Source organism: Rhinoderma darwinii, chromosome 10 (genome assembly GCF_050947455.1).
Source record: "Rhinoderma darwinii isolate aRhiDar2 chromosome 10, aRhiDar2.hap1, whole genome shotgun sequence".
Taxonomy (NCBI): Eukaryota; Metazoa; Chordata; class Amphibia; order Anura; family Rhinodermatidae; genus Rhinoderma; species Rhinoderma darwinii.
Window position 1 is genome coordinate 8,171,146 of NC_134696.1, and position 26,596 is coordinate 8,197,741.

At 40.5% G+C, this 26,596-nt stretch overlaps 1 protein-coding gene across 4 annotated transcripts in view; it reads right to left on the reverse strand.

Annotated features, from left to right (window-relative positions):
- Positions 1–285: 285 nt before the first annotated feature.
- CASZ1 (castor zinc finger 1) overlaps positions 286–26,596 on the reverse strand; it is a 200,750-nt gene continuing 174,439 nt past the window's right edge. For 3 of the 4 annotated variants that reach the window (XM_075839342.1, XM_075839343.1, XM_075839341.1), the window contains 18 exons: positions 22,692–23,213; positions 17,386–18,235; positions 16,798–16,860; positions 16,421–16,511; positions 16,142–16,306; positions 13,999–14,171; positions 12,298–13,115; positions 11,305–11,416; positions 11,045–11,108; positions 10,761–10,915; positions 10,549–10,671; positions 10,115–10,432; positions 9,567–9,765; positions 8,877–9,048; positions 6,532–6,680; positions 6,198–6,417; positions 5,599–5,883; positions 286–4,056 (listed from right to left, as the gene is read on the reverse strand). In XM_075839342.1, the coding sequence (XP_075695457.1) occupies positions 2,945–4,056; positions 5,599–5,883; positions 6,198–6,417; positions 6,532–6,680; positions 8,877–9,048; positions 9,567–9,765; positions 10,115–10,432; positions 10,549–10,671; positions 10,761–10,915; positions 11,045–11,108; positions 11,305–11,416; positions 12,298–13,115; positions 13,999–14,171; positions 16,142–16,306; positions 16,421–16,511; positions 16,798–16,860; positions 17,386–18,235; positions 22,692–23,169 (5,547 nt within the window). In that variant the 5' untranslated portion in view covers positions 23,170–23,213 and the 3' untranslated portion in view covers positions 286–2,944. The remainder of the gene's footprint in view (positions 4,057–5,598; positions 5,884–6,197; positions 6,418–6,531; positions 6,681–8,876; positions 9,049–9,566; positions 9,766–10,114; positions 10,433–10,548; positions 10,672–10,760; positions 10,916–11,044; positions 11,109–11,304; positions 11,417–12,297; positions 13,116–13,998; positions 14,172–16,141; positions 16,307–16,420; positions 16,512–16,797; positions 16,861–17,385; positions 18,236–22,691; positions 23,214–26,596) is intronic. The other variant, XM_075839344.1, reaches the window with a different exon arrangement.

The following is a 26,596-nucleotide window of genomic DNA, read 5'->3' on the forward strand; positions in this document are numbered from 1 at the left end:
TATCCATTCAAAGACCGTGTGTAATTGCTGGGTCTCTGCAAAGTAAATTCGACATATAGGTAACCTACCTGTGCTGGCTGACCCTTGGAGATCTCTCCAGGCTATTTGTAAATAATTGCAAAAAGTGTCATTTAGCCATTGCCCCATAACTGCAGAAAGATAACAGACACACAGTATGTATTTTTTTTTCCAGTTTTTATTGAGTGAAAATGTCAAACCTTGCATCAGTCATGCAACAAAAAAATAAAATTAAAAAAAAATCAAATAAATAAACACATATATTAAATTTCTAACAGCACTAAATTCAAGTGGAAAAATATTCAGTTCTTATCAATGCGGGAAAGTCCAATTCAAGTATTTAGAAGAACTCATTCTTACCTGGCTTTTTAATAATAATGTTAAAAGTATATATCTGTATGTAATACATATATACATCTCATATATATCTATCACATACCCCATTATATACAAATGTACACATGCTTATACCTATATCAATATACACATAAAGTATCCAGATATAGATAGTAAACAGTCAATAGCCAGGGTGACCATAGTTTTGCTTCCACAGAAAAAAAAAGAACACATTATATTTTGCAGATGAGTTGGAGATGGCTTACGTCCTACTGTGCAATATCAGGTTTAGGAAAACCTCCAACCTGATCGTTTCTTCAATTAATATTTTTTGTTGATTTTATTCCCCTTTTTTGCTACATGGAGTATAATTATTTTGTTAGGTTTTTTTTTTTAAGGGTATTGTAAAGTATATGGTCAGAGAGATTATAGTGTCCTTAAGAGTTGTTGTTTTGACAGAATGTCGTCTCTTAACTATCCCTGATGCTTTGTAGGTCCAACTAATGCTTACATGCAAAAGAGGAAATATTTGAGTTTTAGATATAGGGGAAAAAACAAAATAGTGTATCAGAAAAGAGAGGATCTCGGAGACTACTGTGGTGTTATAGAGTAGAACTATTTTGTCCTCATACTATTAACCTTGACTTTTGAGACGCTGTTGTTTTTAACAATACAGTGGTGGTCAGCTCAGCTGCAGAAAGATTTCAGAGGCATTTATTTCCCATACTCATCTCACAGATAATTATAATAATAATAATATTAATAAAAAACTAAATGGGGGAGTTGGGAAGCACACGTAACTGATTGAGGGAGAAACCCACAAAATTAAATATATAACTACAAACTTATATTAACGATCTGAAGATTACAATCCTCCATATTATCCGAACATTGTTATTTTGTTTTCTATAAAATTCAAGTTAAAAGTCGGAATCACGCTTTTCAGTGCTAAAGTGAAGTCAAACTTAGACTTCAAGAAATCAGAAGCTAAAAACCAAAAAATATGAGGCATTAGAGCAGGGTCTGGGGGCTGATGTCTGCATCTGCCGAGGCTCAGAAGCTCCAACAGCCACCATTTGCAAGCATACTTTATTTTTTTTAATCTTTTTTTTTTGTTCTATATATAACTTTACAGAAAAAAATACTGTACAACTTTTTCATTTATTTATTTATTTTTTTAAATCAGAATGAATATGTTGCTCCAACACCGCTTTTTGCAAACATGAGGCTTTCCCCACCTAATCTTTTCACTGGCTGCTTTGTTAAGGGTGAGTACAAGGAGTCAGTGAGGTGGTTAGGGCCTGTATCACCTGTGTCTCTTAGAGAGAAAAGGCCTGTAGTGTTTTCAATATATGTATAAATGCATCTCTCTGACGGCTGATTCATAAACACAACATTTTGATCAGAGATCCTCCTCATCGATTCAACACTTCAGCACTGCATGCTTTGGCAGATGACTGTTGAATTAGAATAAAGGGCCTAAACAACTCATCTAGTGACAGATACCTAAGGAGAGGGAAGCAGAATGATTTTTAAGTGCAAAGAATTTTTTTTTTTTTTTAATTTAAAACAATCCATCTGCACTTGCCCTTATGAATGAGTTTCTTTACTGAATAGTTTCCTACCTGAGAAAGAGAGGACATCCTGTGCTTGGTCTGTGGTGTAATCTCTTAACCCTCAATATGACCTCTCGGATAAGTTATATATTATGAGGTCACCGGACTTACTGTCAGAGGGTACTACAGCTGAGCTAAACAGTGTAACTGTTTTTAGAGTTGTGGCCCTTGCTGGCCCCTGAGCAGCGATATGGAGCTTTCTCCAGAATGTGCTACAGGAATCCTACCTCTTTCAACGCATTTACTCCACACTAATATTTCCAATCTTGTCACAAGCAGTAACAGCGTGTCCTATAGGGCAGAAGGCTTCCTCCACGGATGTGAGGATCACCTGGCTGCTCTTATAAGAAAAGTTCCATTTTCATTATACCAAAACAATGCCAAAATAAATAAATATACCAGAGCAATTGGTGCAGAGGAAAGTTTTCTATATAAATATTTATAAAATAAAACAATAGCTTCCCGGGAACAGCCCAGAGAGAAACTGGAAGAACAGGAGAGGGCCTCATCACAGGGTGCCCGATAATGCTAGTCAATAAATACCCACCAACCCAGCCCATCTGACCTCCTCCCTTGCCATAACCATATAGGAGCTTTCCCTATTTTATGATAAGAGGAGTAAAAGTATTTCCTTTTCTTGTCACCCCCCCCCCCTCCCAAGAAGGGGCTAATACAAGGACTTCATATCACAAGGAGTCAAATTGATGTCCTTTGTCCTACTGCTCTCAAGCACCAGTTTGAATGGATTGTAACGGAGGAGGCCAGAATAGCAGAAATGCCCCCTTGAGTCCTATGTAACTGATGACTTGGTTGAGTTCAATGTTGCAGAAGCTGCTTTTGTTAGTTTCCTATTCCTTCACTTGATCTTTGAGTCTCTTTCGTTTCTTTTTTTGGAGGGAGGGGGGTTATGGGTGAAGACAGTAGAATAAGGCCCTCAAAGGGGATACTTATAAAACATTCAGTTCTAAGTGTAGTTAGGAGGATGTTTGGAGGTTCAGTTGAGTTTTGGAGGTATCACAGTGGTTTGTGGAATCCCCAGCACTTTCTTTGTTGTCTTTCCTTGATAAACATTCATTATCAAGCAAGGAATCCTCAGAATCTGTGTTCATATCCTCCTCATCATCTTCCTCCTCATCATCATCCTCCTCTTCATCATCATCATCATCGTCTTCCTCATCCTGAGACATGTCGTCATCAGCATCCCCACAATTGGCCATTTGATTGTTTTCCCTAAGGACATTTTCAGCCCCATCCTGTGGTTTCTTGCTAAGGTCCAGGGAGTCATTCAGGCCGACTCCTACAGCATTTTGCAGGAACAGAAGGGAGTTGTGAGTGTCTGTACTCAAATTCAAAGAGCTGTCCAAGTTTACTGGTGGATTTTGGAGGTCGTAGTCAGCACCACACTGAGTGGACCCCTCTCGCCCAGGAGAAATTGAAGGTAGTTCCCCTCTTTCCTGTTTTTCATGCTTACGCTTATGTGAGTCCATTTGGGACATTCCCACTACAGTGTGCTTGCAGCTGGGATAAGTGCAATGAAAGTGTGAGCACTTCAGCTTGTACTTGCATTCGGGCACCTCGCAGTCAACACTGGAACTAAACTGACAGAATCCTGCAGCACTGATAACATCCTGCTTTCCATGGTGCTTACGGTGAGCGGTCACCTTCGTGCTGTCAGTGCAGCGGAAGCCACAACGCAAGCAGTGAAAATGTGTGCTATTGCCAGAGAACTGGCAGTCAGGAAAGTTGCAGCTAAGGGAGGATTTGAAACGCTTAAAGTCATCAAGAACGAGGTTGTCCACTCTGTCATGGTGCTGTGCATGCTTATACATGTGGGTTCGCCCACAGAACTTGTAGCCACAGTTTTCTCTGGTACAGTGGTAGTGAGTCACCTTCAGAGAAAACTGGCAAGCTATATCCTTACAATCTTCATACAGGTCATAACGTCTGAATCCTTCTAACATCATCCCTTCATCCAGCATTTTACGTGAAGAAGCGGTCTTCCGCCGTTTGCCAAAAGGTGACATATCCTCGATGATCCAAAATCTTTTTTTGGCTCCAGAAGCTGTTGGCATGGTAATGGTGTTTCCTGCAAAGAAGAAATATCCACCATGTTAGACTGTCTATACAGGGGCAGCATTTGTACTAAAACGGTATAACTGCACGTTTTATATTTTATATTGTACATTTTAGTTTTACTTGGGATGATTATTTCAGAAACTAAGTTGTTATATGAAGCAGAAACTGCATCACCTCATACTCAATTACTTAATAACTGCAACCAAACACTTCCTATAATTTGACATCAGTCTTTTATATTGAAGTTAGGAAATTATAGCAATATGTATTATAATATTACGTATAAAAAGTAAAAGACTATGTACAGCTTTGATGCAACTTTATAATTAAATTTTATTAAAAATAATTTTTATTTGAGATACAGCTGCTTTGTATCCTGTATCTAGCACTGAAACCTGCATCTGTCAGGTCCGCAGGACTGATGGGTTAAGCGTCAGCAGATCCTGCGTGTCTCTGACACGCAGGGACTGATGGGTTAAGCGTCAGCAGATCCTGCGTGTCTCTGACACGCAGGATCGAGCTGTTACCGATCACATCTAAATTCATAGCTTAGATCTGATCAATAACAGGTGGATCACACAGGATCGGCTTTCACTTATCCCTTCAGTACTGCTGACCTGACTGATTCAGGTCTCAGCATAAGATAGTGTGTGTGTGTGACCAAACACATTTTTATTAAAAAAAACGACAACAACTTGAGTGAACCCGCTCCATACGATGCGGGTGTTGGCTGTTTGTTGCAGCCGACACTTCAGAGTAACGAGCGGCATCGCGCTCAAGCGCGATCCCGCTCGTTTAACTCGTTAAATGCTGCGATCAATACCGACCGCAGCATTTAAATCGTTAGAAAGAGGTGGGGCAACCCCCTCTAACAGCTCATTGCGCCCCCCGCAACTCAATCACGGTGGGGCGATGGATGCTATGGCTGCCTGGGGGCCTAATGAAGGCCCCCAGTTCTGCCATCTTTGTACACCTATTAAGCCTTGCCTCCGGCAGGGCTTAATAGTTGCCTGTCAAAATCACGATATACTGCAATACATTAGTATTGCAGTATATCGTGCAAGCGATCTAACGATCGCTGGTTGAAGACCCCTAGGGGGAGTAATAAAAAAAGTAAAAATTAGTTAAACGACGGGGTTTTTTTTGTGTAAAAAAATAAATATAGCAAATTCAAAAAACCCCCCTTTTCCCACCATTTTCTCCCTAGAGCATAGTAAAAAAATAAACATAATTGGTATCGCCGCGTCCGTAAAAGTCTGAACTATTACAATATAACATTATTTAACTTGCACGGTGAACGCCGTAAAATAAAAATTGTAAACGCCAGAATCTCTATTTTTTTTGGTCACCTCATCTCCCACAAAAAATGAAATAAAAAGTGATAAAACCGTAATAATTATAGACCTCAAATTGGCTAATGGACATGTTGAAATCTTCTAATGGTGAAATAGATTCTGTTTTCTAGTGAAATGATGTAACCATCTGTTAGATTAAGACTCCGGCATATTTATTTGAATTTTCATTTTGGAAGAAGGTGAAAGTTGAAAGGTACCTGCTGCATCCTGTACTAGTGGGACATCACTTTTGACTGGAGCTGGAGTAGTTATAACTGGTGTAAAAGTTGGAGCGTTGCTTGTTGGCACCACAATGCCCCTGCTCACCCCAAGGCTGGCAGTGATCAAGGAGTATGAGAGACAGGATGGAGAGAGCAGGAACGGTAGGGAAGAGAGGGGAGGCCTAACCAAGGCAGGAGGAAAGGAAGGAGCATGAGGCATAGCCGCTGCTAGAGGTGCATTGTGGGTGAGAGCGTCGTCAGAAGCAGAAGGGACCAGGCAGCCTGGAGATTGTGAAGAAGCAGGAAAACAGAACAGAGAAAGGAAAAAAGAAACAGAACCAAATAAGAAGCTGAAGATAGAAAATGGTGAGATAAAAAAAAACACTAAACAGAGGAGGGATATCCAGTATCACAAAATGAAAGAAACTTGATATGGAGGGTGCCACAACTTTTGTTTATGTAAACAGACTGGAAATGTTTCGTTCATGTCATGGTAATTGTTACAATACATTTCCTGGTTAGTTTGGAGAAGCTCTACACGTTATCTAACCAAAGTAGATGAAATATGACAATTACATTTTGTAGTTTTTTTTTACCTGCATCCGTACTTTCATTGCCCACTGGAGTACTGGAGCAGCTGCGATCAAGGTTGGAGGACTCAGAGGACAATCCACCAGGGCTGCCAAAACCAGTGTAGTCCATGCACTCATCAGTTTCCGTGTCCATCATGGTATGGGGTGTGGCCTGGTATGATGAAGGATTTTCTGTAGAGGAAGGACTGTGGGCTGTGCTGCCTCCCATTGAATGTGATACCACCTAAAAAACAGCTTCTTGTTAAATGTGTGGTTTTAGGTACTGCGTTAATGTAGGCTGGAGCAATAGTTTTATGCGTAGCAGTCTAAATAAAGTAAATATATTTCTCTGATTCACCTGGCCAGGTACCCGGTCAAAATTCTTTCCCAGCATTCTCCTCATGTGCTTGCGGGAGTGTGATGTCATTTGGTGTTTAAGGAGGAATGAAAACTGACAGCCGTCTCGAATGCAGTGGAAGTGGCTATTTACCTGATTGTACTTACATCCTGCCAGGAAAGAGGGAAGAAATATTAAATACTTAACCTGATTAGACTAAAACAACACAAAGTCAAATTTGAAAAATCTTTGTATTTGGCTGCTCTTTTGTAATCTACTCTGCCCGCCCAGCATTTCAGAGATTCAGAATGATAAAATGTTCTCTATTCTAATTTTCTGACCGTTGCTACTCTAGCAACCAGAACAAACAGGTGGAGGGTTTGGCAGGTGAGGACTTGCAGTCACCATGACAGCACTGCCTGACTTTGTAAGCTGGCCCGGCACCTGTAACTCCAAAAGGTGAGCAAATATGAGCAAGAACCGTTTCCTGACATCTGTAAGAGGACACGGGACTGGCTCGTGTATGTTGATACTGATCACCGTGGTTACTGCAAGCCACTATTAACTTGGGACATAAATACTTAATGAGTTAACAGGGTGAGGTTTTCTGTTTTGTTTGTTTGCAAAGGTTTTAGTTATGCAAGAAAACCAAGAAAAACGAGGGACACAAAAGACGTGACATGGTGACTAATATTTCACCGTTCTTTTTCTATTATTTTTAAACAATTCGTTTTGTTGTCAAAGGACTGTTGCAATAATTATGGAGCTCTATCTAAGCATTCTAATGACCGACCAAAATGCCGTTCTTAAGAGTTACACTATTTAATGCATTTAGCATATACTCTTTCTGAAGAAAAGCAATATGAAAAAACTGAGCTAGCAGATGCAGAATTTCTCCTGCCAACCACCCTTCACGTCTACAGATGCTGCAGAGTTTATGGCAGTGTGTAGTTGGGTGGTCATTAGTTCATTCAGATACCTAAATTTTCTGAAAATGATCACATTTGTAGTTTATTTTATAACAATTAGCGTTAAAGGCTGTGTAAATCTTTTGTAGTGTTTTTTTTTTAAATTAAATGTATGTATCTTGTGTTTAAATACACTTTTCAAATTGACATTTATTCATAATGTTATTTCGTTTTGCGCTGCAGCTTCTGTGTATCCACTATACATAGGAACTGCTTAATGGCACTGTAAGCCGAATCCGTTAGTCGGCTTGGCTGACAGCAGCTCCTGGGTGCCTCTAAATTACATTTGATCAGTATTAGGGTTATGGTCAGTGTTCAGGGCACCCAGGAGCCGCTGTTAGACGAGCGGTCAGTCAAGCGGTCTGATGGATTCGGCTTAGGCCCTATTCACATCACGTTAGGGGCTTCCGTCGGAGGTATACGTTGGGAAGACCCCCGACGTATACCTCCGACAAAAGGCCCAAACGTATTCCACTGTATGGAATACAGTGGGATAAATTGCCTCGGTGTCCGGCCCTGGCAAATCGACTAAAGTCACTGCATTTATGGACAGCGACTTCAGGACTTCCCTTTCACTGGATTCAGCGAGCAGAGCATCAGCTGATGCCTTGCTCGGGGGCTCCAGCACTCCTCCTGATGTCACTGTCCATATATGGACAGCGACTTCAGGAGTTTTCAGGGGGCCGGAGTCCCGGGACAGAGCCATCTAATCGTGCTCTGCCCAGGGACTCCAACACTGTGGAAGCTCCTGACTTCACTATCCCTATATGGACAGTGATGTTAGGAGCGCCCCGAGTTATAAGTTTAACGTATACCTGTGGCAGATACCATACAGTGGCAACCGTCACTCATAGGCTCCCATGTTAAAAAACGTATACAGTGTGGTATACGTTTTTTTCTGCAGGACCTCTCAGGATGGAATATAGTAGTCTACTACGCTACTCCATCCTTCAAAAAAAAGTTATACGAAGTATACCAGCTCGACGGAGGACAAAAGGACACGCTTTTTGGGTCTCCGCCGGGATAATGGAGCCCTATGGACACGTTTATCTTGTACGTCGGGATCTTTCATTACGTACAAGATAAACGTAGTACCTTAACGTGATGTGAATGGGGCCTTACAGCGCCATCAAGCAGTTTCTATGTACAGTGGATACACAGAAGCTGCAGCGCAAAGACGAAATAAAATTTTTAATAAAGGTCAACAGGACAAATGTATATAAACACAAAACACATACTATTAAAAAAATAAAGGCTACAAAAGTTTTAAATAGTCTTTAAGCATCGACTTTTAGGCCTATAAGCCTTTTTCTTTCCCCCCAATAAAGTCAACCTGCTGTTGTAACGGTTTATAGAAGCCATTAAAATCACAATGAATGTTTCCTAGTTTATACATACCCATTCTGCCACATTCTTCTCTTTTAGTGAAGTATTTGAAGCCATTTGCTGCTCTTCGTTCTGCCTTCTCATGTTTTTTCACATGCCATGGAAGCTTAGTGGTTATATTGGTGACGAAGTAACAGCTGGGCCTTAAACAGTGGTAGTGTCCACGCATCCTGAACTCGCAGTGCTAAAGATATTGAAAAACAGTAGAGAAAAAGTGATTTATTAGACAGGCTAAATTTATTACAAAATACATGGAAACACAATGGGGGAATTTACCAAGACTTGCGTTTCATATACCAGTCAAACTAAAGAATGTCAGCATGAAATGTGGCAATTTTTTTTAATAGGCGAATGCCGCTTAATTAATGTGTCGAACCTTTGGTTGTCCATGGGCCAAAAATGCAAATCTACGCCTGCTACGGTCATGTGTAGATTTGCAGCATAATTTAAGATAATTTCTGGCATTATAGAATGGTAAATCTAGATGTTTGCGGGTGGCCCCTCCCACTAAGCCCCACCCACTTCTCACCACTGTTGAAAAGTGGCGAGAGAAGTGAAAGTCGCAAATTTTACAGCAAAGAGGATGTTCGCCAAAAGCTGGGACGTTTTAAGGCCACAGAAGTGTAGTAACGCTGTTGATAAATTCCCGCCAATGTCTTTGCTCATGTGCTAGGATTTAACGCCTACTGTTTATATACTCACCTGTTTAGGGCACAGACACTGCAGCGAGTAGTATGCAAACTGGTCTCGCACATTCACTAGACTATTGTTGGGGTTGATGTGGTCAAGGCAGTGGGACTCTGCTTTCCCTGATGTTTTACAAACATATTTGCAGTTTCCAAACAAACAATGAAAATGAAATTTGTTTGCATATTTGCAGTCGGTTGCCAGGCAGGGATCACTGCAAAACCGATAAAAAGAGAAAAATGCAATTATTATAAGCATTGAAATTGGATTCCAGCTAAAACTATTTACGAGTATATTAATATATATTTTATCCCGAGGTTTTATGTTGAGTTTGTTCACCTGTGTACAATATATGAACAGAGAGATCGGTCACTGGAAATTTCCATCACAACTATTTAAGCAAATAGTTATAGAAAGCATTGACGCTTTGTGTAGAACATTGACCGGTTTCTGTGACTGAAATCCACAAGTGGTGCCAAAGGGTTTACAGTGAACCCCCAACAATGATCATGTGATACGTCAGATTAATTTAGTTTAAAATCTACTGTTACTATTGAACTCACTTCTCATGGAACTGCAGGAATCCCGGCTTTACTTGAGGTTTAGCGTTTTCAAGAGAAGTTGTTGCCATGGGAGATGAGGCTAAACTGGGAACCGATGCTGGTATTTGGGGTATTTGTGGTATAGATGCCGCCAGCTGTTTCCATGCTAGTAGAGTTGGTGTGGATGGGACAGCAGCGGAGCAGAGAGCAGGAACCTCACATCCAGGTGTCAGAGTTGTGGGCATAGGAGGTGATGTGGACATCGGAGAGACTTTGGAGTCTCCTGTAAAAGGGATTTCTGAGCTGCCTTTTGTTCCTACATCAGTCCGAAAATGAAAGCTGCAATTAAGACAAATATATTTATAAATGTGGAGATTTGAATGGTACAGACAAGGTATCACAAAAATCATTCTATAGAGAAAATGTAGATACATTGCTCTAGTTTAGCCACTTACTTTGCATGTTTTATGGCCCCATCCTGAGTGCTGAAAAGAGCTCCACATTCCTCCACGATACAGTGAAAATGCAGTTTATGCAGGAAATCACACTGATGGTCACACACGTCAGCCGGATCAAATCTGATGATACATGTGGAATGTTAACAATAAACTAGACCGCTTTCACAATTTTTTACAGCTTGCCCTTTTGCACGATTTCTGCATGTTACCTGCGCAGGTATGTCTTCCAGAGCTCTGCATTCTTTTCACGATCAAGGGCCTTCATTACCTTGCCCAGATAATGCGTTGACTCCCCAGCTCCAGAGTCACTGCTCTCCGCATCTGCTTTCAGACTTAGTGAGCTCCCTGCATTAAAGTGTTGGATCTGCCAAAAGGAAATATGTCAAACTGTGAGCCAAATCTATAAAAAAAAACTAAATTCTGTGCAAGGCTGTACATGAAGCAACAGAATTGGCACCAGTTATTGAAAACTGATATTAAATACCATCATTACCTTACTCACAAGAGAGGGATAGAGCAGCGGATCACATACAGTGTCTTGACCGTTGGGCACAGTACTATATAAGAGAAACACAAGGGTTTTAATCGATTTACCTTTTAAAACTTTCCGTACAATGTGTATAAATTATTTCAGTGTTAATTAAAACTAGATTATTTAAAAAATAATAATAATAAAACAATTGCACGGTTTGCAGCATTTGTTAGTCCATAAGATCTATGAAAAATGTTGGTTTTCTGGGAAGCAATTCTCACCTGTTCAAACTCAGGTCTAGGCTGTGCTCCTGAGAGCTGTTTTGTATTGTTCCCTCTGCATCTGAAGTTTCCGCTTTGATGCTAAGGCGACCTGATGCTTGACCATTGCCTGCTACAAAATGGAATTTAAAAACTGGGTAAAGATGGTGTAGGAAAGTGACTGCAGGTAATTCTATATAGTTGTCTGATGGTTGGTGATGACAATCCATGTATCAATGTGGAATACTTAAAATACTTAGAGGCTTGGTTTTCACTAATTGCTTTAAATAAAACACTTGTTTTACCGCGATTTGATGATGCGGTTTTCGGCCGTGACGCTATTACATGTGTTTTTAAAATGTATTTTTCAAAGAAATTAAGAAACTTGTTAAAACGGCAATAAAGAGGCCCAGTGGAAATCAAACCTGAGAGAACAATAGCAGAATGCATCGTAGTAACTCTTTCAGAGTATGTAATCACATTATCTTAACTAGTATTCTATAAGCGGTGACAAATCGCTGCACAATTTTGCCGGTAATACATGGCCCAATGGTGCGGCCATTGGCTACCTCAAGTGAGCATTGTTTTGGCTGCACGCGGACGCTTCTACATGTGACAGTACCCAATGCCCTGTTCACACTGTTTTTTGCAGGCGGAAAAATCTGCCTCAAAATTACATCAGGAATTTTGAGGCAGATTTTGTCCTGCCTGCACACTCTTTGCCGCATTTTTCAGCCACTGAGCGCCGCGGGCAAAAACTGCCATGAAAACTGCTTTCTCTGCCTCCCATTAAAGTCAACGGGAGGTCAGTGACGGAAAGCCTGAAGAAAGGGCATAATGTTTTTTCTCCGCAAGAGTTTTTTTCCTTTCGCTCGAAAAAACCGCCTCCACCTCCCATTGAAATCAATGGGAGGCATTTTCGGCGCGATTTCCGCGTTAAAAACAGCGCCAAAACATCAAGTTTGAACATACCCTTTGGAAAGTAACTGAGGTAATCCTGAAATAGACGCTCACCTGCTTCAGGAGAGGGGGACTGCTTGAGTGCTGCTGCTGCCAACCGTGCCATCATTGGGGAGATTAGACCCTTACTAGCAGAAATCTTCTCCATAATGGATGTAGCAGCTGGTGAAGTGCTGTTTTGATCACTGGCGCCAGAAGCGGACTGTGGAGAAGAATCTGGGGCAACTACAGGCATTATAATACCTGCACTCAGAGGTAACGTGGTGCTTCCACGGCCACTCATTATAGGGAAATATTGCCCAGTTCCAGCAGGAAGTGCGGAGCTAGACAGGGCTAAAGCCAGGGGCATATTTGGGGGCAATGTCTGGGGTAGAAGAGTGGAGATCTTTGTTGTTGGTGGAATGGTGCTGGTGGATTTATGGGTTTGTGGTGAAGGTGCTTCAGAAACAGTTGGGACTAGGGATACGGAAGACTGCTGGCTTGTAGGGGAGGCACTGAGACTAGAGTTCTTGCTACTCAGAGCAGAGAAGTCAATGAGATCATCATTGCTAGACTCTTCCAGGTCATTGTCCTTTCCTCCCATGAGGGAAGACGATAGCCCAAGCACCCCTGAGCTACGGATGTGTCGCCTCTCGTGTTTGCGTTTATGTGAGGTCATCTGGCTGGTGGAGGTGAATGTAAAGCCACATCCAGTGCGTATACAGTGAAAGTGGTTGGTAGCCTTGCTGTACACACATCCCTCAAATTTGCATTCCTCGTATTTGTAAAACTTCTTGAATCCATCTTTTGCATATGCATCATCTTTAATATGGTAGCTCTTGTGCTTTTCTATGTCACACTTGTTCTTGAAAGTAAAGCTGCATCCTGAACGCCTGCAAACAAATGGAAAGTATTCTCGTTTCTGGAGTCAGGGTTGTTGTTTTTTTTTTTACAAGAGTAAGGCTGTAATTCCACAAGATGTTTTAATTGCATTTGTATCGCCGTTTTGTAGTAATTTTCATCTGCTGCTTAATGTTGTGAAAAACGCGTGTGTTTTACCACGGATCACCACAATTTTTGTGATGCGGTTTTCGGACGTTCTACTATTACAGGGGAAACACATGATTTCCATATGCTTCACCTGTAATAACCACACAGAATTGTGTTAAAACACATGGCAGTTTTACAGCAATTAATAATTGTATAAAAATCGCTACAAAACTGCAGTAAAAATGCAATCAAAACGCCATGTGGAATTTCAACCTTAGTAAAATACTGATTAAGAACATAATAATAAATGTGCCCCAAAGTGTTAGCTTAAAACTGGACCAGGCAGAAGATGCGTCAAATTTATCACAGTGGCGCATGTTGTATGATAAATTTGGCGCATCTTGTTAAACTCTTCCTATGCCTCATCTTAGTTGGCTTACTTTACACCAATAGTTTGGCGCAGTGTGAGTCACTCCTCTTTTGACACTTTTCAAAACGGTCAAGTGAGGTGCGAAAAGTGTCTTAATACACACAATAACTCTGCAACAAGGCACGTACGCCATTTCTGTGGCGCAAATTGAGCCAGAATTCTGGCGCATTTTGCTTAGTAGATTTCCCATTTGGTTTTGATTGAAAAGCTGTAGTCATGCCATTACCACTAGAAGTCTCAAGTTCAATGATTGATCTATGCACATATGTGGACGGTTCATATTGATTATGTGACTCAACTACCAATCCCGTAAACATCCTGTGAGCGAATGTGAACAACATGATGGACGTTATTACCTGCAATGAAAATGAGTGGTTTTCTGCCCATAGAACTGGCAGTCCACTGTACCACAGTCTTCGGTGGCTCGGAAGCGCTGAAAGCCATCATTAATCAGCTGAGTGTTCTTCTTATGGAAGTTTTCATGTGTCATCACATCTGAGGTGCTTGTGTACACTTTGTTACATCCCACCTGGGAAATAGAGCAAGTCACCTTAATGCCAATGTTACAAATACAAAAACAAGAGAAGACTGCTCAAAATAACGAAGCATACACTTGATGCCAAGAAGTGTATTGTTTTCCTGTGTATTCAATCCACAACTTGTAAGCTGCTACACTTTTTTTTAATTTTTTATTTCAAGTAAAGAGAGCAGAAAAAGACAAGATATTATTAGCGAGGGTCTACAAAACCACAGCTGAAAGTGAACTAGAGTCCTGTAAGTCCAAGTCATCACGTCACTAATGGAATGTTCAACTTGTCTTCCCTCTGGCATCTGTCTTCAGGATAACCGGGCAACTTTGCCATATTGAGTAAAAAAAAAAGTGCGGAATCTGTAAATGCGGCAGCGGAGGGGGGGAAAGCAAGAGCCAAGTGCCAGGGTCTGCACCATCTCACGAGTGAAAGGGGAAAAAAAAAAAAGGAGTACCTCCCATGCCTTTCCCTATTCACTCCTGTCTTGCTAGCAGGTTGATGAGAACAGACAATAACAAAACCCTCTGACAAATACCCAAAACGAAAAAAAATCTCCAGCTGTTTGCTGTACAAAAGCATACTCGCTGTTGACACCTTGAAAAAAAGCAGAACCCCACCACGGGATCAGAAAAGAAAAAAAGAATTAAACAAAAAGCTGCAGAGGAATAATTTGCAATGTGGCACTAGGTTCTAAAGCTTGAAAAATGTGGGCTTTGTATAAACAAGGACCTGAAATTTATCCACACCAATTATGGACATAACCAAAGTGTGTCCTACACAAATCTTGTTGCTTCACACCTTTAAATTTAGTATGGAAAAGTGTATAGCAACCAGAGGTGCAAGCAAACTACTTGACTTGCGGAAAAAGCCATAATAACCCTATAGTATTGCACTTATAAACCGTGAATATCCCTATCAATAGGAAACAACCCAACAAGGTGGATGCCAGCAGCAGATTTATAGGCTTCTCGGATTTGTCCATGCTGAACACTAATTGAAGATATAACGTAATAACAATACAACAGCTTGTATTCAGTGTACTTGTAGATGCCTAAGTAGTCAGATTTCAGATATCAAATATAAATGATATCCTCCTCATAGAATCTAATGGGGAATAGTGAGATGTCAACTTTGTGCAGAATATAAGAGGGTGTTGTCTGTGTATTTGGGCTAGATACGACCTGCATGCCGCATCAAGGAGTAGGGTGTTACCTGAGCCGTATCATGGGTCTGGGTGGGGTGTATTTGTATATTGTATTATAAAGCTGGGTGCTGGCTCTATAGACTTTAAAGAAATCCACTCTACATATGCAGCTGTTTGTTAAATCTTTTCATATCTAATTTTGGGCTGACCATTTTCACCAACGATAGAGGCACATAGACCGCAGTAAGAAAAAAATAGAACAATGCTCTGAAGGTAAAAATTTTAAATGCTAAATGGCCTAGTTCGAAAGCACAGGATGGAATTTTTTTTTTGTTTAATTTGTTTTTTTTAATTAAAAAAACAACATAAAAAACACACACACGGCTAAAACCCCTGTTATAAACCGTATTGCTAGTGCAATGAAAAGTTTTGCAGATTTCTAATATACGTTTGTGCTTAAAGTGCTCATCCGTTTCATGATTTCTGCTTATTTACATCCAGAGGCTACTTCTCACATTTGAGAGGTGAATACAATTGTATCCGGCTATACAATACTCTGTGAGCTGAATACATCAGCAGCACAAATAAGACATATTTATAAAAAAAAATTCCCATAGCAACCAATCACAGTGCAGCTTTTATTTTTCCAGAATAGTTAAAAGAAATAAAAGCTAAGCTATGATTGGTGACTACGTGTAACGAGGCCAGGTCTTCTGTTAGACAGTTTTGATAAATAAGGCCCATTATATGTTAGAAGGTTGAAACACTTTAATGCAGGTCTTCTGTATTGGGCAGTCTATTGGCCCCACTTTCCACAAGACTTACCTGCATACAGTGGTAGTGTGTGCTTTTGCCATTTAAATGGCAGCCATGATAGTAGATGCTGCAGTCATCTAAAGGACTGAAACGCATGAATCCGTGTTGCAGAGAGTTGTCTCGTTTCTTGTGCATATTGTAATGACGAATAACATCTTGCTTACTGGTAAATCTCTGAGCAAGGAACACAAAAATAAAGGAAACCATCACTCTTACGTACAACTACTGCCCACAATATGTACTTTACAGTATAACTAAAGGGCAGAGGCAATGGCAGGATGATATTACCTGGTAGTTACACTCCGGGTCCAGGCAGTGGTAGTGCTCCCGGTACTGATACGCACAGTGAATATGACCACAGTGTTGGCTGCCTGAAAATCTACAAAGAAAACCATGCTACCAGTGAGACGACGTAAAGTGAAGTGCATGACAATAGTGAGATAATCTTAAAGGACTAGGAGATCAATCACGCTTAATAGCTACTTGGACTAAATTTATAATAATACACAGAAGATGATGCACACATACATAGACAGAATATTCTGGGGATGGTTTTGCTGACTTCAGCAGTGTTAGATTGGATGTTGGCAAAAACTTGCACATGGGCTTATGTCATATGGTCCTACAGTCAGAATCATTCTCATCTCCATACAAACCACTCCTACCTGGAAATGTATTTCTGGTAAATATTTACATCTTCTGGGGGCTTGTCTGGGGGCAGTCCATTCCTGGTGAGAAAGACAGGCCAGAGCTGGTTAGAGTCCACTTAGCTCCCTATCCAGCTCCGTCTCATGCCACACTCCCGGATCTGGATGTTAGTAATCCACACCCAAATTACTTTAACCCTATATAATCATAATCTGGATCCCCTTTGCTGTGACAGGCACCCCCACACATACATTTAACCTGCCTGCAATGTTCCTATTTACTCTATCCAGCCATAGTCAAAACTAATAATCACCATTCCCATCATACAAGCTTCATAATAAATAAATACTAAAAAAAACATTACTGTTTATTTGTTGTTTTTTAATAAAAACCTTATTTGCTCCTCTTACATTCTGTAACTTTCAATATTTGTAAGACACTTTCTCCTTTCTTCACCATGTGGAGGCCTTATGTCCCATGTTCTATGCCTCTCCTGTCCTACAAATGACGTCTTGCGTTCTGAACTATTAATAATGTCAGCAAAGTTGATATCTATAGGAGCAATATAAGCCCATCTGGAAAGTAGTCACATGACAGGTACTTACTTAACAGTGGAGACTGTCCCTGTAGTGATGGAGTCGGTCTTGGAGAAGGTTGACTTTAGATATTCTGGAGTGTTGAAAGTCAATGTAACTGGTTGCTCAGCTGCGGGCGCAGGGGTGGTGGGAGTGCTTGTTAGAGGAGCAGGGGATATACTTGGGACAACTGCTGCGGCTTTCATTGGAGTGAGTTTTTGGATATTGCGAACATCATACTTGGAAGGGCGCCCAACTTTCCCTGTTTTAAAAGCAATAGATCCGCCCATGTCTTGGTTGCCTTCACCGGGCTTAAAAAGATGAAGATACTTGACATTCTCCAGGTCATATTTGGAGGGTTTTTTGTAGGTGTTTCCATTTTGTGGCCGCAGAGACTCTCCAGTTTTTAACTTCTGAATAAAAATGTCATATTTGGAAGATCGAGACATAAGGCTTTGCATTTGCGAGCTGCCAGCGGTTGTCAGAGGCAAAACAGTAGTTTTAGGTTCTTGCAAAATGATTGCCTCGTGTCCTGGTCCTCTGCTAGTCAAGGGCTTCTGAGTTGGCTGCAAAGTTGAAGCGATCTCTTTGCTCTGTACAGGTTTGGAGTTGGGTTCCTCAGCTTTTACAACAACATGGGCAGGCCAGGAGAGGTTCTCACCAGCTTTCAGCTTTCTGATGTACTCCTCGTATTTGGAGAACCTGGCTCTTTTGCTGAGAGGGTCTTCAGCAGAGTTTGGCTCTGAGGTAGCAGCATTGATCTTCTCAAAACAAATCTTCTTTGCCAGCTCATCTCTCACATTGGGTTGAGCGTATCCAAACATCCCCAGAAATTCACTCATAGTGTTGGCTGCATAATCTCGCAACGAAGATGTTTCTCCTGTATGCATAAAAATGAAATGTTCAGATTCACAGAGAACAGTCGGCCCTATCCTTGCCTAGCACACACATCTGGCTCTCTCGTTAGGTTTTATGACTTTTAAATTAATTTCTTTTAAAAAAAAAAGTAATTAATACTGGTAAAATAAAATGGAGTTCATCAATGGCAAGAAAATCAATTCCCTGAATGTTCTCTGCGATGGCTTTTCAGTACATTAAACAAAGTTTTCATAAATGTCTCTGCTCTCCCATCTTGGCCTAATAGGAAAGAGAGTCATTTTCCTGGAAGGGTAGCCAAGTCTTATCTGTCAAAATGCATGGAAATTTCTAAAATATATATGCTGGGTAATGTGTGTCCATGTATTGATTCTGTACAAAATGTCCTCATTGCAAGTATGGGTTTGTTTTTACAATTCTTTTTGCAGTAAAACACATGGAATCAGAAAAATGAAAACCTATGACAAAATAAAAAATGCAGAACCACCTATCAAGATCCTAATACATTAAAATAGTGTAGAAAAACACATTGGCTTTATCCTGCGTTCATTCTCCCAATTCTATATTCTCTAAGCTCTGAAAACTTTTCAGTGCAATTATTCTATTTATTTTTTTAATCTGGGATGAAGAATTAGTTTTAGATGTGAGTTATCAACAAGCACCTGAAAAGTTCCTCAGATTATTCTCTTAAAGGTTTTTGAAACCCCCTCAGTGCAGAAGTGCTGAGTATGGGGCTAGGCATTTAAAAAAATAAATAAAAAAAAAATAAAATAAATTTCAGCGCAGATAACCGGCGTAATCTCATGCATTTTAGTTTTTTTTTTTTTCCCTCCTGGTTTCAAGTTATCTTGGTCCTGAGGATGCAGATACGAGTATAATAAAGTGGTAGAGCAAAGGCTGTTAGGTCCCTGCTCTACCCTTCACTATGTAACGCCGGCCGTTCAAGGCTCTGCACAGACAGGCACAATGACGTCACTGCCTCGTAGCTGTCTTGCGCCAAGGCACATGGACCTGAGGAGCAGAGGGATCTCCTCCACTCGTCGTTGGAACGGGGTTAGACGAGTATGTACTTTATTATTTTTATTGGACACTATTAGGGCAGTGTGGGGGCGGCTATGGAGCATTATACTGTGTGGGGGGTACTATGGGTCATTATACGATGTGGGGGCATTATACTGTGTGGGGGCAGTGTCAGGGGGTATATTATACACAGAAGTATACAGCAGTCTCAGGGGATATATATTAATTCAATGGTGTAGCATGCAGATGGTGGGGGGAGGTGGTGGCCCTAAATAATCATAATCGAGGTTACATGTTCAATTAATCGTGACTTTGATTTAGGTCATAATCTCCCAGCCCTACTCAGGATCTATAATCTAAACAATGAGAAATATCACGGATGTAAAATCAGTTTTTCTCTGTTGTAAAGTAAAGTGGAAGAACAGATTTTTAAGACTGATTTGTTGATCAGAATGGAAAAAAGTTAACTTTCTTAAAATCCAGCCCGTTTAGGAAGCTTGAACATTTCTTGTAAAAGTAAAACTATTCAAACTGCATGAACTCCAGTTAGTAAAGAGTTTACCGTTATCTATAGCCTCTCACGCCTGGATCATAGTCTAGCCATTTGTTTTGCAGACGTTTTTTGTACATAACAAATATCTGAAATACAGCTTGTTCGGAATTATGCACAAGGCAATGCCAAACTGCACCACAGATCCGCAGTACAGACTCGGAGGCACAGTGCGGGCCCACAGGTTTCTATGGGTGCTGTTTTCGGGACTTATGTTATATGGATCCTGAATATGGCTGTCTGCTTGAACCATTGAAGAATAAATAGCTGATAAACTGTATTTGGAACGAGCACTGTAGTTTCTATAAAGAAAAACACTTAAGCTGTATTAGGCAGCGTCATTGACTTCTAGCGGTGAAGCACACCATGCCAAAAAAGAAACCGGGGGAGACTAAACTGGTGGGTTTTTTTCTATCATCACATAAAAAATTTTGAGCATGAAGTTCTCTATCACATAGACGTTGCAATGCACATTCAGTTTTTGACTATTACAAATGTAGTGGTAGGCAAGATCATTAACAAAACTGATTGCTTCCATTCACTGACAGGGAAGTAAATTGAGCTCTGTATTTATTTTTTGGGATCGGCATTATGTTAAATATCTGTGGTTTGAAAGCAATTAAAAGAGCTCTAGACCTCTCTCTGTTTGCATATAGTGCAGGAAAAAAAGCCCCCAGTGTCTCTTGGTTAGATGTCAGGGGACACAGGACTCTGATAAAAATAGCACTTGCTGGCTATATTTGGAAAGAAAACACTAAAGACACAGAAATCATTCTTGATCCAAGATCTCACTCGAAGTAGCCGTGCGTATTCCTGCAGTCGTGTGTTTATGCCACTATCTGTGCACACAATGAGCGAAGTCACCTTGTCCCATAGAGGGAAATGCTTTCCTATGGGCGTCTGTTGAAGGTCACACATCTTCCCATTGATCTCACAATGTTTGTTAATTACTTTGTCACTGATGTGGTGAAGGATAATTAAACAGCTCTGTTTATATCTTCATGCATAATTATGAGCCCAGCACTGCCACTCGCAGCCAACCAGCAGACAGCCAAGCCAACAGTCTGACCGCCTAAACACTCACACAAAGATATATAGACAGGGATTACAAGCTAGCTCCTGTCATATTGAAGAACAAGTGCTTCATGGTCAGTAAAACCAGAGGAGGGACACTATTAAGAGACCCTCTATGAGAGCTGAAGGGCAGGTTAACAAATGCATTATACTAGTTACTAATTATTAATACAGTCATGTTTGGGAAAATTGTATCTTCAGCATAATATAAACGTGATAAAACTATTTGGTTTTTTTACATTTGTATCGAATATAAATGCTACATGAATCAAATACTCCTATCACAAAATACAGACAGGATAACCAGTATAATGCAAAATATAACATCTTTATTAGATATAAGATAAAATACAGAATATAAAACGGAAAGACAAACCCACGATGCAAGAATCCCCACACAAGAATACTGAACACCTATAGAAAAAATGCATGGGTAAATACAGCAAAGTGCAAGGGTCTGAACAATAAATGCAGCAGCCCTATAGTGACAAGTGTCTAGACAGGCACAAAGAGGAGGACAGACTACAGACCAAAAGATCTGATCCCCAACACGTGTTTCGTCACCTGATTCATCCTGGGGGGGTGGGGGGGGGGGGTGTCTGAGAAAGCAGTTTGCTGTATTTACCCATGCATTTTTTCTCTAGGTTTTTAGTATTTATGTGTGGGGATCCTTTCATCATGGGTTTGTCGTAGGGCTGGGCAATTAATCAATAAATAATCCAATTTGAAATTCAGCGCAATTAATCGATGTCATCTTGCCAATTTTGGTTTTATCAATTATTTTCTCCCGGTTTAATCTGTATCTGCATCTTTAGGACGCTGATACAGTTAATCCAATACTGTTAAATCCAATGGTTGTGCAGGGGACGCGAGGCATTGACGTAATCACGCCTGTCTGCGCCATGCTGCACAGAGCAGAGGGATCTCCTACACTCTTCGTTGAAACAGGGTTAGGGGAGTATGTATATTATTTTTCTCAGGCACTTTTGGGGGCAGCTGTGGTGGCATTATACAGCGTGGGGGCAGCTACGGGGGACACTATACTGTATGGGGTGCATATATGGGGGCATTATACTGTGAGGGCAGTTATAGGGGCATTATACTATGCAGTGGCAGCTGTGGGGGCATTATACTGTGTGGAGGGCAGTTATGGGGGCATTATACTGTGTGGTGGAAGCTATGAGGGGCATCATACTCTGGGGGCAGCTATGGGGGAATTATACTGTGTGGAGAGCAGATATAGGGGCATTATGCTGTGTGGGGAGCACTATGGGGGAAATGTCAGGTGGTATATTATATACAGCAGGCTCGGGATAAATATTCATTTAATGGTGTGGCATGCAAAAGGAGTGTGGCCTAAATAATCATTCAATAATTGTAATCGAGGTCACATGTTCAATTAATCGTGATTTTGATTTAGATCATAATTGCCCAGCCCTAGTTTGTCGTTCCACCTTATATTCTGTATTTTATCTAATAAAGATGTTATATTTTTCATCATACTGGTTATCCTGCCTGTATTTTGTGATAGGAGTATTTGATTTGCTATTCAGGTGGGATCAATTATTGATTTTTGAGTCCTCTTTTGGAGGAAATGCTTTAACATTGTAACGGAGCGGTTTGGTCTGTATAAAGGTGTTACTAATAGAAAGATCCACATATTCTCTATATAATCATTCCAGCTGTATCCCCCCAACAATCCTTTGATCTGTCCAGACTCACCCCGTTAATGGTGTACATTGTCGTCGTCATTATTTCCCTTCACTAATCAGCTAGACATCATTTTTGAGGTTGTGTATATTATGAAATCACTTACCGGATGGTGCTCCTGAGGTTTGCTTTGCAGGTGTTTCTGCATCCTTGGAGACTGTCCTCTCTGAATCTCTCCCTTCCAGGGGTCTACTCCCTTGGGATGCTTTGGACTCCTCTGTGTTATCTTCTTCATCACTGCACCCCTTAGGCTGTACCATATAGACCCCCTCAGGGGCAAGCTCGGGAAGTCCTATTCTTTTGCAGTCTTTGTTCGTCCTTTCAGAGGGTTCATCTGTGTACTCCCCATTCACCCATTTCTCGATCACTTCCCTACGTCGCTTATCTTCCTCAGCACTTCTTTGATCAGTGCTAAGGTCTTCAGTGGGATTCACTATTCGTTTCTGTTCCCCATCTCTTTCGTTGTTTTCTTGAGGTCCAGCTTCAGCATCTCCTGTATCTGATCCATGTTCTGATACAACTTGCCGGCTCAGTTTGGCACAGATAGCATTTAGTTTCAGGCCGCCTTTCCGTTTGGCAGCCATTTTCGGCTTTCCTGAGGTTCCGTCAGTGCAAACACTTCTTTCAGCTATAGGTGGGGAATAGAGAAAAAAAAACCAGTAGTAACTGATCTTTGGCACTTCCGAGAGTGCAATGCAACATTAGAATCACCAACATTACTAAAACTAGTATTAACATTTACTACAATCCTCACAGCAAACTGCAGACCAAACCGTTGCTTAAAAGGGGACTCTCGTAAAACCATGGATTTCAATGGTAGTTATTCTAATGGCTGTCAACTAGTAGTGTTTTTGGTAGGCAGCACCTGAATAAGTTTGGGCAGATGCTTTGCCTCCGGGGGGTGGAACAACCAATCTGCCAGTGGGTTTATTTAAAATATGGTTTGATTTTTTTTTAGCTTTTTATTTTATTACATTTATGCAATTATTTCCAGTTGCCTAAAATTTATCATAAATCTTTTCTTTAAATAATAACCACAGCTTTATTTTCAATGCATGCTGCAAATATACATGAAACGCTGCAATTCAATATAAAAATGGGAAACCTCTGTAGCAGCAGCACTTGGCTTGTCCAGCAGCTTCTCCTCTGGTGCATTTCCAGACATGAGACATTTTTTTTTTTTTTTAAAGGTGTTTAATGAGGGTGGAGGGGCCACTAACTGGCTATTATTGCCTCTCAGAGACTCAATCTGCTATGTCGTTTTTGGTATTTTAAAATACTGTAAATTACAAAGTATCTGGGGAAAAAAAACCGAAAAAAAGTTTTTGCAGTGCCAAAAAGATAAAAGTAAGAAATGTAACTGAATCATCAAGTTGCCTTATTTTACTTTGGCCTTGTCTAGTACTCAATGGGGCAGATTACTACTGTATGTGCATCTGGAATGGGACGAAAAATGCGCCAAAGCATGCCTATGTCCGCATCCTGCCAGCAATGTACTGGTAGGTCAGAACCCCCTCCACTCGCAGACAGGAGGTTAGACATCATGAGAAGCGGCCAGCACAACTACAACAGGGCCGCTCACAGCTCCTGGACAATGACTTAGTCTCAGGTGAGAGGCAGGTCACTATCTCATTGGGATAGGAAGTCAAATTTGGCTATAAATAAATCAATACAAAATGGGCAGTGTGAATGTGGGCATCTTAAGTAGGTGACCATGATTAAGATGCAAGATATGGATGTTTATTGCTGCAGTTAATGTTTATCATAGTGGACTAGAAATGGTTAACTGGCTGCTCCCACACTGGTCGAACGAGCCTAGCGTGTTATTGCTTTGTTAAAATAAACATCCCGCTTTATTTCATTTAGCCCAAACAAAAATTCTTTTATTTTACATCAATATAAGGAAGACATTCATAAAACCGGCCTGTCAAACTGAACGTTTTCATCTTTTTCCCAGCACAAACTCACCAACTACTTTATTTACACACACAACTTCCTCTTAAAACAATGCCAGCGCAATTTAATTGCCTCATGGGCCTGCCGTCCAAATGTGGTGAGATGCACAGAGGAAAGGCTTGTAATGAGAAACTCCACTAGATTTGTTCTCTAGTCTATGGAAGAATCCAAAGCTACCTGAGAATATTCTGTGTTAGATAATTACATTAACCCATTGCCGCCGCAACCATTTTTGTTTTTCCTCTCCACCTTCTATAAGAATTTTTTTTTTTCTATCAACGTAGCTGTATGAGGGCTTGTTTTTTTGCAGGACAAGTTGTAATTTTAATGGAACCATTTAATGTACATTATAATGTAGTGGGAAAGTTAAAAAAAAAATATTTGTTCAGTGTCATTCTGAGAGCCATAACTATTATTTTTTCGTCGATGGACACGTATCAGGGTTTTTCTTTAGTCCCCCCTAGGCAATTGCTTGGTCAGTGATATAATACACAGTGTTACTTATGTATTGCAGTGTATTGTCACTTTTACCAGGAGATGCCAGAACTGGTGGCTTCGCTTAGGCCCCCTGCCAGCCATGACACCCGCAATCTTGTTGCGGGGGAGGTGGGAGGGTTGTTGTGCATGATTATTTTTTAGCACCTAAACTACTATGAACCAGGCAAAAAAAACTCTTTCAGATTCCAACATAGAGGATCTGCTCTGAAGTAACCTGATCAATCTGCATAATGTACTCATCTAAAGAAATCTCGTAGGAAGCTATATAAGAAACTATATAAAGCAGATGTCCTATGGAACAGAGTTGTGCTACTTCATAGACACTTTCCCTGGGTAATGCCTACTCTACTTACTTTATCTAAAGTGATCGTGTGCTGAAAAGAGTTATCTAGGATTAAAAAACACAATATCGGACTCATCCAGTGCCATCTATGGGGAAAAAAAAAAATATATCCATGTTTTCAGGCAGCCCCTTTACCTATAGATCTTCAATAATCTTTATTTATATAGCGCCAACATATTACGCAGCACTTTACAATTTAGAGGGGACATGAAACAAACAATATCAGACATTACATAGTGACAAAGTTCATTTACAATTCAAACCTGGGGAGTGAGGACCCTGCTCGCAAGAGCTTACAATCTATGACAATCTTCAATTTGTTTTTAGACATCAATGACATATATATATATATATATATATATATATATATATCTTCAATAAAAATTTCCTACAACTGTTGCACAAGAAAATATTAAGGAGAAATGTGGGATAAAAAAATTGTCATGAGACAATTGAAATGTAATTTTGCCACGTTGTCTAGTATAGCCCCGGCGTATGTATACATGGAGGTATTTAATGAAAAACATTGCGTGTACAATGGCCTAAAATATATAGCGCATTCTACCATCCAGATTATCAATAAAACACATTATTGCTTTTAGTTCAAGCAATGACCTTGGAAATGCACTGTCCCCTGTTCGTGTCCTTGTCAGTTTTATGCTTCCAGAAGTGTAGGAGTTTTCATGTCTAGTGAACGTGCTGCAATGAAATGTCGTTGCTTTTTTGCTTGTATTGTTGGATTATTTTTCTGATAGAAGCACACTTTCACATCTGTAGACTGCTGACATGCAGTAAAATGACCCATACAACCATCTTGAAATAATGGAATCAGACAAAATCAAAGTAATTCATTCAGTTCATAAATATGTGTAGCTCTGAAAATGCCTTATCCAAAGCCCAAGCTGAAGACATCCGCAATACACTTTGGCCACACTAAACATATCTTGAAGTATTTGGACACCGAGGTCACAGAGGTTACACGACAGTAATGGCTATATTAAAAATAGAAATCATTCCTGCCTCTTTCGTAATCTGTAAGCCCTTGTTAAATCTCACCCTTGTATTGTGCTACCTGAAATATATCTGGAAGGTCTCAGTGTGTGGCTTATTCTTTAAATGGAGGGGCATCTGTTTCCAGCTGTCATTCACACAGCCTGTTAGTACCACGTCTTCCAAATAGCCAGATGAAATATTAATCCTGTGTATTTTCATTA